Source organism: Archocentrus centrarchus, chromosome 18, assembly GCF_007364275.1.
Source record: "Archocentrus centrarchus isolate MPI-CPG fArcCen1 chromosome 18, fArcCen1, whole genome shotgun sequence".
In the NCBI taxonomy this organism is placed as follows: domain Eukaryota; kingdom Metazoa; phylum Chordata; class Actinopteri; order Cichliformes; family Cichlidae; genus Archocentrus; species Archocentrus centrarchus.
The window spans coordinates 17,127,645-17,146,331 of record NC_044363.1 but is presented as its reverse complement, the minus strand read 5'-3'; the positions used below and the strand labels follow the sequence as shown (position 1 = coordinate 17,146,331).

Sequence of the window (18,687 nt, the reverse complement as noted above, 5' to 3'; positions counted from 1 at the left end):
AGAAAGATGTCAGACATCAGGTTAGATTCTTTGAGATACTTCACCAACTGTGCAAAACAGTTAATGCAAAAACAAAACAAAACAAAACAAAACAAAAAAACCCTGAATTCATGCTAAAAGCCTGCAGTTTAATCAGTTATTGTTTGAATTAAAATCCACTGTGGTGGTGTCCAGAGGCAAAAGCTACAACAAATGTGTCTTTGTTCAACAAATTATAGACCTGACTCTGAAAAGGGAAGAAGCAGCCTGGTGCTGCCAATAAAATGCACTGGATTAACTGATCACCAGCAAGTGTGACTACCTTTATAAATGCAGAAATGTTGACAGTTTGCTGATCTGGAGCATTGAGGTGTGTGCAAACACAGTACCATGGTGGAACGACATCAGCATTGATCTTAGAGTAGCAATTGCTGCTGCTTATCAATCTGCGAAATGTTACAAGATCATTTCCAAACAATGTGAAGTCTGTCATTCCACAGATGATTCACAAATGGAAAACAAAATGTATAAAAAAACAAAAGAGAAAGAGAGATATACATCTTAGACAAAAAGATTGAACAAGTGTGGTTTGTTTTTAGGAGGAAGCCTCTTCTCTCCACAAAGAATGCATGCTTAGGTTTACACAGTGTCATGTTCGGAGAAAACCAAACTCAGCACATCAGCACAAACATCTCATACCAACTGTGAAGCACGGTGGATTAGACATGATGATTTGGTTTGTTTTGCAGACACAGGACCTGTGCAGCTCACAGTCACTGAGCTGACCATGAACTCCTCTGTTTACCAAAGCATTCCAGAGTCAAATACTTAAGGTGGTTCTACAAGTTGTTTAATTGGGGGTGTACTTCATTTTTCAGGTGCTCTGACAGATACAACGCTATTAATACTGTAACGTTGTAAACACACTTCCACAGTCGGCGATGTTCACAACAAAGGTCGTCTTTATTTGCAGAAAAACGGCTGCTGTAGGCCACAGCCACGCCAACCACAACAACAACAACGGAACAGCAACACACACACACAGGCAAGCTCTCGGTCTTTTCGCTCTCTCCATGCTGCCTTCACGAACCTCCCGAACAGTCCGAAATCCCACAACATCAACACGCTCTCTAACTAAGAGAATCGCTACATTGCCCCCCCCTCACTAAATCCCTCGCCCCGAGGGATCCCGTACAAAGTCTCTGAGGTGACCTGGGGGTCTTCTCTGCCTCTGCAGCCCCCTTGTAGACGACACTTGGGGCTGTGTCTGCTGTCCTGCAGCACCCCGCTTTTGATCTGGGATGGGGTGCAAAAGTGGAGGAAGCTGTGGGGCAGTAGAAGGGGGCACAGTCAGTGAGTCTGGGGCTGTGGCTGTTTCATTTCTCAGGGGGGTCGACTGGACCGGGCGCACATCACCCTTATATGGAGCCAGCCTGTCTCTATGAAGGGCCACTCGTCTCCCCCTAGTCGGCAGCTGAACCCTGTACACCACTTCCCCCAGCTTCTCTACCACTACACAAGGCCCCACCCAGTGGCAGTCCAGCTTAGGGCACCGGCCTTTCTTCCTCCTCGGGCTGTACACCCACACAAGGTCACCGGCCCTGAAGTCTTCCCCTTTTACCCTCAAGTCATAATTCCTTTTCTGTCTCATTCCCGCTTTCTCCAGCTGATCACGGGCAAAAGCATGGGCCGACTCCAGCCGGTCCTGCAGTCTCCTGGCGTATTCCGGACCCGGTACGACTACCGGAGCGTCCGGAGGCCTCCCCAGTGCCATCTCCGCTGGCGTCCGTAGCTCTCGCCCCAGCATGAGCAGGGCAGGCGTACACAAGGTGGAATCCTGCACAGCGGACCTATACGCCAACAAAACAAGGGGGAGATGCATGTCCCAATCACGCTGGTGCTCTGCAGTGAGGATGGCCAGCTGTTTCGCCAGGGTCCTGTTGAAGCGCTCGACGAGCCCATCACTCTGCGGGTGTAACGGTGTCGTCCGGGTCTTTCGCATCCCTAAGCGCTCACACATGACAGAGAAAACAGCCGACTCAAAGTTCCTTCCCTGGTCACTGTGAATGGTTTCTGCCATCCCGAACCTGGCAAACATGCCCTCCACCAGCCTGTCGACCACCGTCTCCGCCTCCTGGTCGGGTATGGCATATGCCTCCGGCCATTTTGTGAAGTAGTCCATGGCAACTAAGACATAACGATTTCCTCTGTCTGTGCGTGGAAAAGGCCCCATCACGTCCACTGCTACTCTCTCCATCGGGGCTCCCACTGCTAACTGCTGTAGCTGGGCCCGGGACTGGTCTGAGGGACCCTTGTGCGCTGCACAGAGGTCACACCGGCGGCAAAAGTCCTCAACATCCCTCCTGAGCTGCCCCCAGTAGAAACTCTGCCGGAGCCGCCGAAGGGTTTTGGAAACTCCAAAATGCCCCACCCCAGGGGGTTCCATGGGAGGCCTTCAAAACTGCCTCCCTCAGGGCCCTGGGGACCACCACCTGCCACCTCTCCTCCCCCGTAGCTGGCTCCTTCCAGGCTCTCTGCAGCACTCCGTCCTTTACTCGGAGAGCTGAAAATTTCACAAACAGTCCTTTAGTTGCAGGTGAGTATCCAGCCACTCCGCTCCACTGCGGTCTTTGACCAGACTCCACCCATTGTAGCACTGGCCGGAGGTCAACATCCTGCTCCTGTTGCGCTCTCCACTCGAGCGGGTCAATCACCTGTGCCACTCTGCAGGCCAGCTCACCTCCGCTACACCCGGAATCATGCTCTCCCCCAGCCCGGAGCTCCTCCTCCCGGGCTTCCCGCTTTTCGCAGTACCGGCAACCAGCTGGAGCACAGGGGCGGCGGGACATGGCATCTGCGTGGGCGTGGTGAGCCCCCGCTCGGTACTTCACTTCGAAGACGTATGGCGCTAATTCCTCCAGCCAGCGTGCAATCTGCCCCTCTGGCTCCTTAAACGCCATTAGCCACTGCAAGGCTGAATGGTCTGACCGGACAGTGAAGGGCAGGCCACAAAGGTAGTACCTGAAGTGACTTATTGCCCGTACTATGGCCAGGAGCTCCCTTCGCGTCACACAGTAGCGTCGTTCAGCCTTATTAAAGGTTCTGCTGAAGTACGCCACCACTCTCTCCCCCGCTGGCCCCACCTGGCTCAACACTGCCCCCATTCCGACATCGCTGGCATCTGTGTCTAGAATAAACGGCAGACTGGGGTCCGGGGTGGCGAGGGTGGAGATTCTGTTAGGGCGTTTTTCAGCCGCTCAAAAGCCTGTTCACATCCTGCTGACCAGTCAAAGTCACTATCCTTTTTCTGCAGGCGGAACAGGGGCGCAGCAATACAGGAGAACCCCCTTCCAAACCGCCTGTAGTAGGACGCCAGACCAAGGAAGCTCTTTAAGTCCTTCAAGTTTGTGGGGGTTGGCCAGTCCTTCACCGCCTGCACTTTCTCCTCCAGCGTACTGATACCCTCACCCCCGATTTTGTGTCCCAGGAACTCCAGCTCTTTCCTCATAAAGCAGCACTTATCAGGGTGGAGTTTCAGGCCCGCTGCCGCTATCCGCTGTAGAATCTGCCGCAGGGATGCCAGAGCTGCCTCGAAGGAACTTCCGTGGACCAGGATGTCGTCCAAGTAGACCAAACATTCCTGTCGGGGAATATCGGCCAGCACCTTTTCCATCAACCTTTCAAACGTGGCCGGCGCATTGCATAGGCCGAAGCAGAGAACACGGAATTGCCACAGCCCCCTGCCTGTGCTGAAAGCAGTCTTTGGTCTGGCTGCGGGGCTGAGGGGCACTTGCCAATACCCGCTACGCAGGTCCAGCGAGGAGAACCAGGAAGAGCCGGAAACCAAATCCAGGCACTCATCGATGCGGGGCAGCGGGTATGAGTCTTTCTTAGTCACACTGTTCAACGGCCTAAAATCGACACAGAATCTCATTTTGGGGCTCTTCTTCTTTTTAACCATCACAACCCCCGAGGCCCAGGGGCTGTCGGAGGGTTCAATGACGCCAGCCCTGAGCATCTCCCCGATCGCACTATCAGCCGCAGCCTGATGCGCCAGGGGGAGGCGGCGAGGGCGTGACTTCACAGGCCGTGCATCTCCCGTGTCAATGTCGTGCTGCAGGAGGTGAGTTAAGCCTACCTCGTCTTCTGACAGAGCAAAAATGTCCTTGAACTCCAGCAGCACCTGCCACAGCTCCTCCCGCTGTGGATGATCTAAATCTTGGCAGCTACGTGTCCATATGTCCCTCACTACTGCCAGTCTATCCCCCTCCCCCATTACAGTGTGCTGGTCTGAGGCAGGAGAACCCACCACGGTGGCTAAATCAGGGTCAGGGGACAGGGGTGCAGGGGGGTAGATCGGGGGCGGAAGGTGTGCCTCATGGTGCACCCCCGCTGCTCTCGACTTTGGCGGGTGTAGGTTCGGGGCCTGTGCGGGGCGCACCAGGTCAACCATGGGGCCCCCTGGAAAGGTCAGCGTGTTATTCCCCAGGTCTAAGACACTCTGTGAGGCCCGCAGAAAGTCCAGGCCTAATATGCAAACGTCCTGCACCGCTGCCACCCACACCTCCAAGTTCACTCCCAGGCCCCCCACCTGAATAGGGACCAGTCCTTTTCCCAACATCGGGGCTAACTCACCAGTCACTGTACGCAGTTTTACTGTAGTTGGTTCCAACTGGGTTCCTACCGGCACCACGTCAGGTCTCATCAAGGTCGCAGTGGAGCCAGTGTCGACCAGAGCTGTGCACGGAGCCCCTGCCAGGGTGATGGGGATGTGACAAAAATCCCCTGCACGCGTCCAGCCCACCACCCTCGCGGACTCTGTGCTGTCGTCTGCTTCTGGGGGGAGCTGAGCCCCGCACCCCCAGCTGTACCGGTGGACAGAGCCCAACGGTACAGCGGGGGGTGCCGTTGGGCTCTGTCCACCGGCGCCCCGGCGGATTGGGACACAGAAGAAGGGGCCTGCGCCGTCCCGCCTACGCAGGCCCTGAGGCGTTTCCCTGAACACCGGCACGGTCTGGGCATCGCACGCTGATGTGGCCCAGCTGTCCGCACGTCCAGCAAACAGGAGGGTCTCGGCGAGGACGAGCACCGCGGCGTGAAGATTGTAGAGACACGCCTCGAACCAGTTCGGTCAATTCGGCCGCCCAAGCTGGCACCCCCTGGCCCGGGGCCTCCGGCACCGCAGCCCTCACCACCGGGTCATACTCGCTATGGTCGCACCCCGCAGAAGCCACCACGGCCTCCCTCTCCAAGGCCATCTCCAGGGCCTCGTGCAGATTGCGGGGGTGGGAAAGTTGAGTCTGGATGCGCAGCTCACCAGGGATAATGGCGCGGATGAACTGGTCTCTGGCCAGCTCGTTCTGCACGTCGATGGGCATGTGGGCATATGCTTTCTTCGCTAGCATCTCAATGTCATTAGCCAAAGCGCGAAGCGGCTCACCCGGTTGTCTCCGTCTACTCGTCAGTTCGGACCGCAGGACAGCAGGCTGGCCACGATGCCCAAACCGCCGCTGCAGAGCACCAACCAGAGCCCTGTAGTCACCCCTCTCCGCTGGGCTAAGCAGCAGCAGGCACGCCAAAGCGTCGTCAGTGAGGCACAAGGCTAGCTGGAGTGCTTTAGTGTCTGTGGACCAGGCCGCAGCATGCGCTAACAGTTCAAATTGAGCATGGAAGGCCTCCCAGTCAGCCTTACCGGAGTACTTGGGGGTTTTCACATTTGCCTGGCAGGGCCGGGCGCCACTATCGCCAAGCACGGGCCCCGCGCTGTTCGGGGCGGGCGTCTCCGCGCCCGCGTATATTCCTGCAGTCGATGGGCTAAAGCCAGCGGCGGCCGCCAGGCCTCTGGCAGTCCGTCTGAGGCGGGCCAAACGCTCTCCGGCGCTGTCCGCTCCCTCAGGCCCCAGCGTGCCCCCAAAGCCACTGTCCATAGCCTCTCTCTTGATCTTCGGGCGGGCCCCGGCCACATCTCGCTGCGCTGCCATAGTTAGCGCAGGCTGTCAACTGAGGTAGCCGAAGCAGGGCTAGCCGACGGTTAGCAGTTTGACTTCTGACACCAATGTAACGTTGTAAACACACTTCCACAGTCGGCGATGTTCACAACAAAGGTCGTCTTTATTTGCAGAAAAACGGCTGCTGTAGGCCACAGCCACGCCAACCACAACAACAACAACGGAACAGCAACACACACACACAGGCAAGCTCTCGGTCTTTTCGCTCTCTCCATGCTGCCTTCACGAACCTCCCGAACAGTCCGAAATCCCACAACATCAACACGCTCTCTAACTAAGAGAATCGCTACAATACTTTATATGTACAAATTATAAATCAATCCAAAAAGTCAAATACCAGCATAATGAAACGATACATTAGGAACAAATTAAAGTGCAGATGTCTGCATTTTTATTGTGCGGACTTCAGTTGTATGTTGACATCAAAAACTTGAGCAAGTTAAAGAAAGAAGAATAACAAGCTAAAGCAAGTTAAAGTAATTGCACCCCTGGAACAGCACTGGGAGACTGGTGCAGTCACTTGAAAGACAGAAAAACAAAGTTGAATCTGATCATAAAAACACAATGAGTTACAAATAATTTATTCAAGATATGCTCTATAAATGCCAGGAGGAAACAAAATGTAGCATACCTTTTGTTTCTTCTTCTTTGCATAAAGGGAAACCCTCAGCTGTCCCCACCCCCAACATGCTCATATTTCTAACGGCAAGTGAAACTAACCTGGAGAAAACAAAACGGGTCAAAAGCAACAAGAGACACGACGATTGTCAAGCTCTGCTTTTTGCTGATTCGCTGCAAACATGCCTGGTAAGTTTTAATAACATAACATAACATAACGTCTGCATTTTAAAAAATCGTATTTTAGATAAATTATCTTTGCAAAATACACTTGGTTGATGCTTTAAGGTTATTTTGTGTGTAAATCAGTGCAGGCAAATGTAAAATATTGCACCAAGTTGTTTAAGAAAGGACAAATAACTTTTGGTATTTATGAGCCATGAATCATTGCATTAATCTATAAATTGGTTTACATTAAATATTTGATTGAAGTAACATGTAGTGGCTACTCCAGAATAAAAAGCCAATAAAAAATTAACATTTAAATTTAAATATTAAATTTAATGTAGTGAAACAGTTTTGATCCTGGAGTTCTTGCTCTTGGTTTATCAACCAAACTGCAAGCAGCATGAAGACAGGCTTACTTTGATGGTTTGAGCTGTATAGCAACACAGAATCCAGCTCCTCTTTGCTAAATGCTGTATGTGTCTGTGTGTTGCTATTGTTGTTGTAGTATCTATTAATCATACACTACTATTCACCTGTTAGGAAGCGAGTCTAAGGATGTATGGATCAACTTAACGGGTTCTGGAGCTGGTGCTTTGAAAAAAGCCTTCTTTGGGCCAAATGTCACAGTTATGCAGGAAAACATGGGAGAAAAAACAGTAACAACACAAGCAGGAGACACAGGTATTCTAAATAAATAAACATAAAAGCCCTGCATTTTTATTAATTTGTGTGACAATATGAATGAACACTCCTGACCAAACAGACTAATGTCTATTTGTTATTCCCAACAATTTTGCTTTTCTAGTGCCAACAACCATGATTGTCATGGCAGGAACAGCTGGGGCTCAAAACTACATCAGAGGTAACAACAGATTTGAGAACTCAGGAGTCTCACTCAGCTGCATTCCTGAATAACTCAAGCTGACAGTATTTTGTGATGAGTCCAGGAGAGCGTGTTGTAGTGTTTCTCTTTGTAGACTTCCTTTTCCCTGTAATAAGAGTACACAAATTCTCTATTAATTTTATGACTTCACTTCCTTACAGTGCAACAAATGTACAGGGTTGTCCTGCTTGGAGACACCAGAGCTGGGAAAAGCAGCCTAGCAAACACCATATTTGGAGAAGACGTGTTCAGGGCTGATAACACTGGATGTCAAGCTGAGACCAAATCAGTCCATGGAAGAAGGATCACCCTGATCAACACTCCTGATCTCTTTAGCCCAGGTAGATCAGAGGAGGAGCTGAAGCCTGAAATATTGAGGTGTATCACTGATTTTCCTCCTGGGCCTCATGCTTTTCTCATTGTGCTCAAAGTGGATAAATCCACAGAGCAGCAGCAACAGGCTGTCACTGAGAAAATATGCCAGTATTTCTCAGAGGAAGCTTTCAAATATGCTGCAGTTGTCTTTACTCAGGATGACCAGGTCTCAGAAGGAATGAGGATCCAAGACTTCATAGATAAGAATAAATGTGTGAGTGATCTGGTGAAGAAGTGCAAGAGCCGATACCACACCATTAATAATTACAAGCAGTGTGACAACATCAGCAGCCAATCCCAGGTGGCTGAGTTGCTCAACACAATAAACCAGATACTTAAAGAAAACAAAGGAAGGTGCTACACCAGCAAGATGTTGCCACAAGGAGGCACCTGCAGTAACGCTAACAAGAGTATCTCTAAAAATGAGTTGATCAAACTTACAGGCCCTGCAGCAGCATCACTGGCAAAGGCTTTCACTGGGCCAGCCGTTGTAGTTTTAACCCAGGGAACAACCAATGGAAGAGAGGAAGAAAATGAAGAAGGAAAAGCTACACCAAACAACAAAGAAGAAGAAGGAGAAAAGCAAAAAGCAGCAAAAAGAAAAATGAAATAAAAGCAGAAAGAAAAGAAGGAGTGAGAGGACAAGAAGGCTTTGTGGCTGTTCTGACTGGGCTTGTTGTAGGGTTAGGAGGACCATCGTTAAAAAGTGGAGCAGCTTTTATAGCAGCAGTGTTAGCAGCAGTATTAGTAGAAATGATGATTTTAGGGAGAGATGTAGTGGCATACTTAGCTTCTACAAGAGGAACAGCAGGAGCAGCAGGAGCTGAACGTGGAGGAGTAAAGGAAGCAGTAAGATGGGCAATGCAGAAAATGATCAATGTAAAAACGTGGATAAAAACATATTCTGAATTAATGGTGATTGTTTTCTTCTCATTACTGCTGACATGTTTTTTTCTCAAAGTACCATTTTTTGGAATCCTTCTGACAGTAATACTGTTTGTGTCGCTTTATAATTTGATATGATAGAACTACGAAACCAGACGGCCTTGTGTGTTTGATTTGATTTAAAGATCAACATCGTGCATGATACAGTCACATACGTTGTACTGTATAATTCAATGTTAAAGAAAAACAAAGAAAACAAAACAAGTACATTTTAAAAGTACATTAAAATGATTTGAATGCTCTATTCTACTGCATGAAGATAAAACCTTGTTTGTTCTTTTTCTTTTCTCTTTTGTAAAATTAATATTTACAACAATTATACTTTTAACATTGATGACATCATAATCAGTTTCATATTGTACCTGTTCATGAGTCCAGTTTTACATTAAAATCACCATAATCCCATCACAACTGAATATGGACTCAGTTTAGATTTTCTCTGTCTTATATTCTCTGTTCCTTTAAAGAATTATAACATTTTATGTAACTTTACATTACAGTGGCTTAAAATGAAATTAGTAGATATTTTTTAACAGAGACTTTGCCGTTTATGAAATTTAGTGAAATCATGAAAATTTCTATATCGTATGCAAACAGTCAATAAAAAAAGTTAAGTGTGTTTTAGTTGATTTATTTAATCACACTCATCTCTATAATAACATCAAACTCTAAAAAGTTCTGCACATGATAAATGCATTCTTAGAAATAAATAAAGTAAAAGTCCATTTCCATCCTTACGAGTACAATCAACACAAAATTTTCCCATCAGCCTAATTTTGAGGGCCAAATAAGTATGCATCTAGTCCCAAGCTTTGATCATTTTATATATGTACTGTTTATGCTTTTAAAGCACAAAGTGTTTGGCCAAATACTGACAGAAGGTAGGTAACATTTGTTTCATTAAAGGTTGCTGGTGGCATGGTGTTGCAGAGGTTAGCGCTGTTGTTGGGTAAAGTGATGATTGGTTGGCCAAAAAACTGATGAGACAGATAAAGCTTTGAGTGATCAGCAAGACCATATCTAAATGTGTGAATATTTAAATCATGACTCACTTCTCTCACACATCTTTGGCAGTTTATTTATTTATTTTTTAAAGGTCGGTTTTAGGGACAAAATTGTCATCAAGAGTTTTAAGAGTAGTTTTTGTAAGCTATAACCCAGAAGAGTAAAGATTAGTATATCCTGCCAAGGGTATAAAAGCCATACATTAGTGGGTACCATCCCAGTAACAAGCCAGAGCTTTATTGTATTTTATTTTGTGGGAGTGTACTGCAATTGCATAATTTGCTCACTAAAGAGCAGTTTAATATTACAGATTGGGAGTGAAGAATGAGATTATGCTGTATTTGCACCCAGTGACATGATCTGAACTTCAGCTTGTACCTTACATTTAAATGTTTTGTTGCTTCATATTATAAATAAAAAACAAAACAAAAACACTGTTCATCTATGGCTAAATATTCATATATACAAGGTCTATAATGCTTTATGATCAACTATTCAACAACACACCTTTCACCTATAAAGTTTTACCACCAGTTGCATTTGTTTGTATTTTTCCATTCTACTTCGACAGCTCAGTGAAGCATTTTTTTTTTGCATTTTTGTCCACAGCGGCTTTTATTGACAGTGGAGAGAGACAGGAAATGGGGGAAGATACGCTGCATATGTATGTGGTCGCTGGCTTCACCACTAAGCCACCCAGGCGCCCCTCAGTGAAGCATTTTGATTTGATAGAACAGGAAAGGATTATTTTAACATATGTTTCACAGTAATAAAATAACTGAGCTATACAAACACCATTTTTCAAATCCCAAATGCAAAGAGGATTGTCATGCTAGGGAAACCTGCCCGGAGGAGCATCCTTTACCATATTAGGAAAGAATGTGTTCAAAGTCAATTTTTTGACTTGCAAGTATTTGTGAAGCCAGTGAAAGAAACCTTAATGATCAACACTCCTGGTTTGTCGGGGAGTTTCTAGCAGGAGGTGAAGCATTTTCAGCTTGAGCTATTTATCGGTGATTAATATCCAGTGTTTAACCAACAAATCTTAAAAAAAAAAAAAGAGAATAAAAACCATTCTATTAAGCACCACTGAACTAACATATGAGGGACTTGAAGAGGTTTAGTCTTCATTTAGTTGGTTGAGTTGAGGAAATAAAACTGTAGATATCAATGCTATTAAACAGTTTGGAGTAAAATTTTGCTATATTTACATTTCAATTATAATCACACCTTATTTAAGAAGCATCGTAAAATATGTTGAAATATTTGAATACATATGATGTTCTATGTAACAACAAATATGGGCTACTGTTTGAGTAGGGGACTATAAAAAGTTTTTATTCCTTGTAACATCTTAATTAAACCCAATGAAAAGTCTATTCTTCCCTTAACCAAGACATTTTTGGCTTTGAGACAGATTTACTAAACCTTTAAATGTTTGGAGTCTGAATTGTTTGGCTTTTAAAAGGCTGAAATGGAATGAAATGGAATCAGGTTAACTGTAATAATTTCTCTGTATTGTTACTCATACTCTAAAGCAGGGGTCTCAAACGCCTGGCCCGGGGGCCACTTCCGGCCCCCGCCCCCCTGCTTCCAGCCTGCGAGTTGATGTCAAAAGTATAATACAATTTGGCCCTTTAAGTCAATAAGCCAAATGTGTGTGTCCTCCACTGACAATACGGCCAGGCATGTCATCTTCCACACCTCACAGGAATCCATGACGTAGCCAGCTGGAATGTCAGTTAATAAGAGGGAATACGGTTCTCCTTCCCCCAATCTCCTCATGGTGAAAATTTGATCAAAACAATGGCGCTGAGAGACCAGCTGACCAGATCAATAATTATAAATTCCAGTTCGGACGTTGTGTGAAGAGAGGCTAGCAAAGCAGGGCAAAAAGGAAGGGCTTGGGGAGAGAAGAAAAGAGTGACCGTCTCCTCCGCTGAGAGCTGAAGAGAAAAAAAATAAAAATCCTGCATGTATTCAAACACAGCATGCATACTGATATGCTGACAATCATTCAATCTATTTGTTTGTTTGTTTGTTTCTTTATTTTATTTCATTAAAACATTCAACAGTCTCCTAAGTTTATGTGTAGTCTCTGTCATTTTGTCACAACCTTTGAGCCTGGGTGTGACATTATCTCAAGTCTCAAGTCTTAGCAAAATTCCAGACTTTACAAAGCAATGTGTGATGTCACGATAGCTTCATCTTTTTTCTTTTCTCTTTATTTTTTAATGCTTTCTATGGTCTTCATCAGGTCCAATATAAGAGCGGAAAAAAGTAACATTGCCAGTGGGTCACATGTTTCTATTTCAGTCTGTGATTCGGGTCATATTGCTTTGGAGTGTGACATATGCAGTAAACTCATTGTTCTGTTAATTAAATAATGAAAGCAATGTATTGTCTGTATTTGTATTTTGTCTGTGGCCACTGAGTCTTTTTTACTACTTGGCTACATCTTAGAGTTAGCTGGCTAGATCTTTAAGCTAATGTCATCTGACCTCACATATCTTAAATCAACAAGGTTACCTTTAACACCTACAAGTGCATGAAGAGGAAGTCAAAGAAAGCCATTCTTTAATGCTGATAAGTTAATATTAGTGAATTCTAATGCTAATGCTGGACTGAATATACACAACTTGTTTTAGTATCTGCATGCTCTTTTCTTGCACCAACCTTTGCTATCTGGACAATACCGAACCCATCGGACTTCTGGATTGATTCCCATTATATCTAAAAAAAAACCAAGCAAACTGTTGATTGTTTCATTTTCTTGTGTGGGATCCTGGAGACTTGCAATTAGCCCTTTAGGGCTCCTTCCTGTGTAGGAGCCACATTATAAAAAAAAAACAGGAGATAAATTAATGGCTGCTGAATGTAGTAATTTCAAGAGTTTGGTAGAGAGAAAACATTATTAATGCCTTGCATGACACTCTAATCAGCAAGTTCTTTTTATTTATTTATTTTTTTTCATGTACTGCAGATCACTCTGCTAAAATACATCTGGATCTGAGATTAACAGTATAAATTAAAGATAATGTGCAATATATTTAACTACTTATAGAAGCTGCTGCAAACGTTTGTAAATGCATAAATACAACCTAACTGATCTGAACTAAAACCATCACATTTTGGACACTAGATGGCATCAGCATCAAACTCCCTGGAATCACATATGCAATGCTTTTACTTCTGTTTTAGACTGAGAGACCCACCTCGATCTTCCTTTGGCTTTAGACAATTTAAATGTGTAAATAAAACTCAGATCTCTTACAAAAACAAAGCAGTTTAAAACATTTTCATTTTCAAGCATCTGCTTTTGGATGTTCAGCTTTACCTGCACTCTGCTGGGCCTACTGGTAGAGCTGATTGGCCTTCAGCCTCAGGTGCCAGAGCACTGGTCCAATTGTTGCATCACTAAAGCCTGCTATGCTCCTACTTCTGTTTCTCTGCCTCCATTATCTTCCCATTTTTTCTTTCTCAAAGACCCGTGGTTCCTCAGTGTGAGTCGTGAGATTTGTGACCATAGCATTACGTCCGCTATCTGCTCCTGCCTGGCAGAAGCTGCCTACATGGTGGAAGGGATTCTGTCTAAATCAAGGCCAGGAGGGGCAGCAGGTCACAGGAGGGGCAGCAGGTCACAGGAGGGGCAGCAGGTCACATAACTTCATTTCTGGGCTCATTGAAAGTGTCCTCTTGAGTGCCTCAGCAGAGTAGTGCGTGTGTGTGTGTGTGTGTGTGTGTGTGTGTATAAATGTGCAGAAGAGAGGTAGTGGATCAAAGGATGTTTAAGATGAAGGTTCCAGGCAGGAGGAAAAGAGGAAGACCACAGAGAAGGTTAATGGATGTAGTGAACAAAGGCATGCAGAGGGTTGGTGTGGCAGAAGAGGATGCTAGCGATGGGGGGAGATGGAGGCAGATGATCCACTGTGGCAGACCCTTACAGCAGAAACTGAAAGTCAAAGAAGAAAATTTCAAATACAGAAGACACCTTATGTATTCTGCGTAAACTGGGACATTATTACAAACTTTTATCTCCCGAGAGTAACGAAGCACTGACATATTTAACTTTGGGTCATAACAAGCTGCCTATCAAGAATTTTAAACAAAAAAGTGACAGAAATACAATCATGCTTTTGTTATGTAACTTATATTTAAATGTGCACTGTAGCTGTCTCGTGCAATTGGCCATGTGTGAAAAAAAAAAAAGAAATCCACTACGTGGTAAGTTCATTACTTTAGAATGCTGCCAAGAAACAAGTCAAACAGGTGAAGAAACAAAGCCAAAGGCGCAGTCACAGCTACCCTGGGATCTGAGTATTAGAGTATCTCTGCACTGACTCTGGTTTCTTTCAAGAAGATGAATGGTAAGTCATAGTCATTATAATTTATTCTGCATCAATAGTTAGCACATACACAGAATCATGAAGGAATAAAGTTATTTCTGTCCAACTGAAAAGGGTTTGTTTCTTAGTCAAAGGTATCTACTGATTATCTACTATAATCCAGGCTGAATGTAAAATAACAGAGACTCTATTATTACAGTATAATACAGAGCAGAAGATGATGTTTCTAATACCTCTAAATCAGTATCTAGTTGAGCAGCTATGCCAGATAGTGCATAATAGTCAGAAATGCAACTGTCTACTTCTGCATTTGTAGAGCACTGACTGGTTAGTTAGCAGTGTGGAGTTTTACTTGCAGTTAAAATCATGCAGACTGGCCCATTATTTATCAGTCATAGCTTGCATATATTGTCATAAATGTCATATTTGATTTTACAGTTCATTTCTTGCACCTCCTTAACCAGAAATCACTGACCCAGAATGTTTACTGTCTTCCAGAGAGAACAAGGATTGTGGTCTTGGGAAAAACTGGAGCTGGAAAGAGCAGCCTTGCCAACACCCTGTGTGGAAAGACTGCATTTAAACCAGATCACACCCCCACATCTGGAACAAGCAAATGTCAGTCAGAGTTTATGTCAGTCAGAGGAAGAGATATAATGCTTATTGACACTCCTGGGTTTTTTGACACAGGCAGTTCTGAGGAGGAGATGAAGCCTGAAATAGTGAGGTGTATCACAGAATGTGCTCCTGGTCCTCATGTTATTCTCATTGTGCTTAAAGTGGAAAAATTCACAGAGCATGAGAAGGCTGTCTTTGAGCAAATGAAAAGCCATTTCTCAGAGGAAGTGTTTAAATATTCCGCAGTACTTTTTACTCATGGTGACCAGCTTCCTGAGGGAATGAAGATCAAGGAGTTTGTTGAGAAAAACAAAAATCTGAATGATCTGGTCGAGAAGTGCGGAAGCTGCCATGTCATTGATAATAAATACTGGAAGGAAAACCAGGATGATGAATACAGGAGCAACCAGTACCATGTGCAGGAACTACTCAAAACCATTGACAATATTATTGAGGTAAACAAAGGAGGCTGCTTTACCAATGAGATGCTCCAAGGAGTTAAGCAAGAAATACAACAACAGGAAGACATCATCAAACTGTCATCTCCAGACATTACAGAAGAAGAAGCTGCAAAAAGGCAAAAAATACTGTGTTTGAAAATCTGTTGTTAAAAGCTTCAGGAGTTACAACGAGGGATCTGTTAGGTGCGTTCCTCGGTGGGGTGATTAAATTAATGAAAGAAGAAGGAACTATTGGTTTGGCAGTCGGAGTAGCATTAGCGACAGCAGCTGCAGCAAAAGGAGCAATGGCAAACACAGCAACAACATCTGGTACAGTTCCTGCTGCATCTGCAGAGCTAACAGCCAGTTCAAATCAGGAGTAACAAAGGTTTGCTTGACATGAAACAGATGACAGAGCTGAAGAAAGCAAACTGCAACACTAAAGCACATTTGTGAAGGAATCAGGGGTTTGGGATTAAATTTGATTTTTGAGATGCCAAAAAAAAATTTTTCTATTAAAATGCTCTATTCAGCTTCTACTAAAACAAGTTAATGAATAATACAAGTGAAGGATCATCATATAACTGCTGGGTAACTGGGTACAAGTACTTATACTTACATTTGCATTCACAAGCTTCCATCAGTGAATCAATATTAAAATTAAAGAATAAGAATGGTACAAAGTGTCTTACTTTAGAGCTTTTGTTGAAGGCAAACAACTGACATATTAATATGTATGCTTTAGAGTATGATAGTAATTGATATATAACTTTTAAATAACACATGCGTCTGTTTTGGGATGTTTTCTTGGCTACCAAATATTGTTCAATAATAAATGAGCTCATTTTTCATGTGTAACCAAGTGTCCTCATTTTCCTAAAAAAGATATTTTATTAGCTGAATGGCCTCCTTAATAATGATTACAGTAACCAGTGCATTTAATTACTTACATTTGGCATTTGTCTGCCACGGAGATTATTTCAGTTGAACCTGCTAAACCTCCTCAGCAGGTTCAGTCAAAGCCACTTCAGAGACAGTGGCTTCAGTCACTTTCTCCAAGAGCAAAAATAGAAACGGCGTGAAGGAGTGGACAGACCATCCCACACAAAGAATTTTTCAAACCAGGTTTCATCTTAGAATTCAATTCAATTTTATTTATATAGCACCAAATCACAACAAACAGTCACCTCAAGGTGCTTTGCATTGTGAGTAAAGACCCTACAAAATACAGAGAAAACCCAACAGTCAAAACGACCCCCTATGAGCAGCACTTGGCAACAGTGGGAAGGAAAAACTCCCTTTTAACAGGAAGAAACCTCCAGCAGAACCAGGCTCAGGGAGGGGCAGTCATCTGCTGTAACCAGTTGGTGCTGAGGGGAGGGAGACAAGACAAAAGACATGCTGTGGAAGAGAGCCAGAGATTAATAATAACTAATGATTAAATGCAGAGTGGAGTATAAACAAAGTAAATAAGGTGAATAAAAAGAAACAGTGCATTATGGGAACCATCCAGCAGCCTAGGCCTATAGCAGCATATCTAAGGGAGGGTTCAGGGTCACCTGATCCAGCTCTAACTATAGTATAAGCTTGATGAAAAAGGAAAGTTTTAATCTTAAACATAGAGAGGGTGTCTGTCTCCCGAATCCAATCTCTTAAGTATCCTAGGAACCACAAGTAAGCCAGCAGTCTGAGAGCCAAGTGCTCTGTTGGGGTGATATGGTACTATGAGGTCTTTGAGATAAGATGGTGCCTGATTATTCAAGACCTTGTAGGTGAGGAGAAGGATTTTAAATTCTATTCTAGATTTAACAGGGAGCCAATGAAGAGAAGCCAATATGGGAGAAATCTGCTCTCTCTTTCTAGTCCCTGTCAGTACTCTAGCTGCAGCATTTTGAATCAGCTGAAGGCTTTTCAGGAAGCTTTTAAGACAGCCTGATAATAATGAATTACAATAGTCCACCCTAGAAATAATAAATGCATGAATTAGCTTTTCAGCATCACTCTGAGAAAGGATATTTTTAATTTTAGAAATATTGTGCAAATGCAAAAAAGCGGTCCTACATATTTGTTTAATATGTGCATTGAAGGACATATCCTGGTCAAAAATGACTCCAAGATTTCTCACAGTGTTACTGGAGGCCAAAGTAATGCCGTCCAGAGTAAGTATCTGGTTTGACACCATGTTTCTAAGATTTGTGGGGCCGAGTACAATAATTTTAGTTTTATCTGAATTTAGAAGCAGGAAATTAGAGGTCATCCAGGCCTTAATATCTTTAAGACATTCCTGCAGTTTAACTAATTGATGTGTGTCATCTGGCTTCATTGATAGATAAAGCTGAGTATCATCTGCATAACAATTAAAATTGATGCAGTGCTTTTTAATAATACTGGCTAAGGGAAGCATGCATAATGCAAATGAAATTGGTCCTAGCACAGAACCCTGTGGAACTCCATAATTAACCTTAGTGTGTGAAGAAGACTCCCCATTTACATGAACAAACTGGAGTCTATGAGATAAATATGATTCAAACTACTGCAGTGCAGTACCTTTAATACCTATAGTATGCTCTAATCTCTGTAATAAAATGTTATGGTCAACAGTATCAAAAGCTGCACTGAGGTCCAACAGGACAAGTACAGAGATGAGTCCACTGTCAGAGGCTGTAAGAATTTTTTTTTCAATTCAATTTTATTTATATAGCACCAAATCACAACAAACTGTCGCCTCAAGGCACTTTGTATTGTGGGTAAAGACCCTACAATAATACAGAGAAAACCCAACAGTCAAAACGACCCCCTATGAGCAGCACTTGGCGACAGTGGAAAGGAAAAACTCCCTTTTAACAGGAAGAAACCTCCAGCAGAACCAGGCTCAGGGAGGGGCAGTCATCTGCCGCGACCGGTTGGGCTGAGGGGAGAGAAAGACATGCTGTGGAAGAGAGCCAGAGATTAATATCAATTAATGATTAAATGCAGAGTGGAGTATAAACAAAGTAAATAAGGTGAATGAGAAACAGTGCATTATGTGAACCCCCCAGCAGCCTAGGCCTATAGCAGCATAACTAAGGGATGGCGCAGGGTCACCTGATCCAGCCCTAACTATAAGCTTTATCATAAAGGAAAGTTTTAAGCCTAATCTTAAAAATAGAGAGGGTGTCTGTCTCCCGAATCCAAGCTGGAAGCTGGTTCCACAGAAGAGGCGCCTGAAAGCTGAAGGCTCTGCCTCCCATTCTACTCTTAAGTATCCTAGGAACCACAAGTAAGCCAGCAGTCTGAGAGAGAAGTGCTCTGTTGGGGTGATA

The 18,687-nt window shown here is 44.2% G+C and overlaps 1 protein-coding gene and 1 pseudogene across 1 annotated transcript; both read left to right on the top strand.

The window, feature by feature from the left end:
- The first annotated feature begins 7,591 nt into the window (after nt 1–7,591).
- On the top strand, nt 7,592–9,054 carry LOC115796729 (GTPase IMAP family member 7-like). Its single transcript, XM_030753111.1, has 3 exons — nt 7,592–7,635; nt 7,818–8,441; nt 8,810–9,054. The coding sequence occupies exons 1-3, from the start codon at nt 7,599–7,601 to the stop codon at nt 9,052–9,054; spliced, it is 906 nt and encodes a 301-aa protein (XP_030608971.1). The 5' UTR covers nt 7,592–7,598.
- A 5,202-nt stretch (nt 9,055–14,256) lies between these two features.
- LOC115797539 (GTPase IMAP family member 7-like) lies at nt 14,257–16,059 on the top strand (annotated as a pseudogene).
- The last annotated feature ends 2,628 nt before the right edge of the window (nt 16,060–18,687 follow it).

Bases quoted from the DNA above. Each gene is read 5' to 3' on its own strand.
- LOC115796729 (XM_030753111.1), top strand. From the start codon at position 7,599: ATGGCAGGAACAGCTGGGGCTCAAAACTACATCAGAG. The intron at 7,636-7,817 runs GTAACAACAGAT...ACTTCCTTACAG, and splicing joins GGCTCAAAACTACATCAGAG to TGCAACAAATGTACAGGGTT. The intron at 8,442-8,809 runs GTATCTCTAAAA...GGAGAGATGTAG, and splicing joins CTGCAGTAACGCTAACAAGA to TGGCATACTTAGCTTCTACA.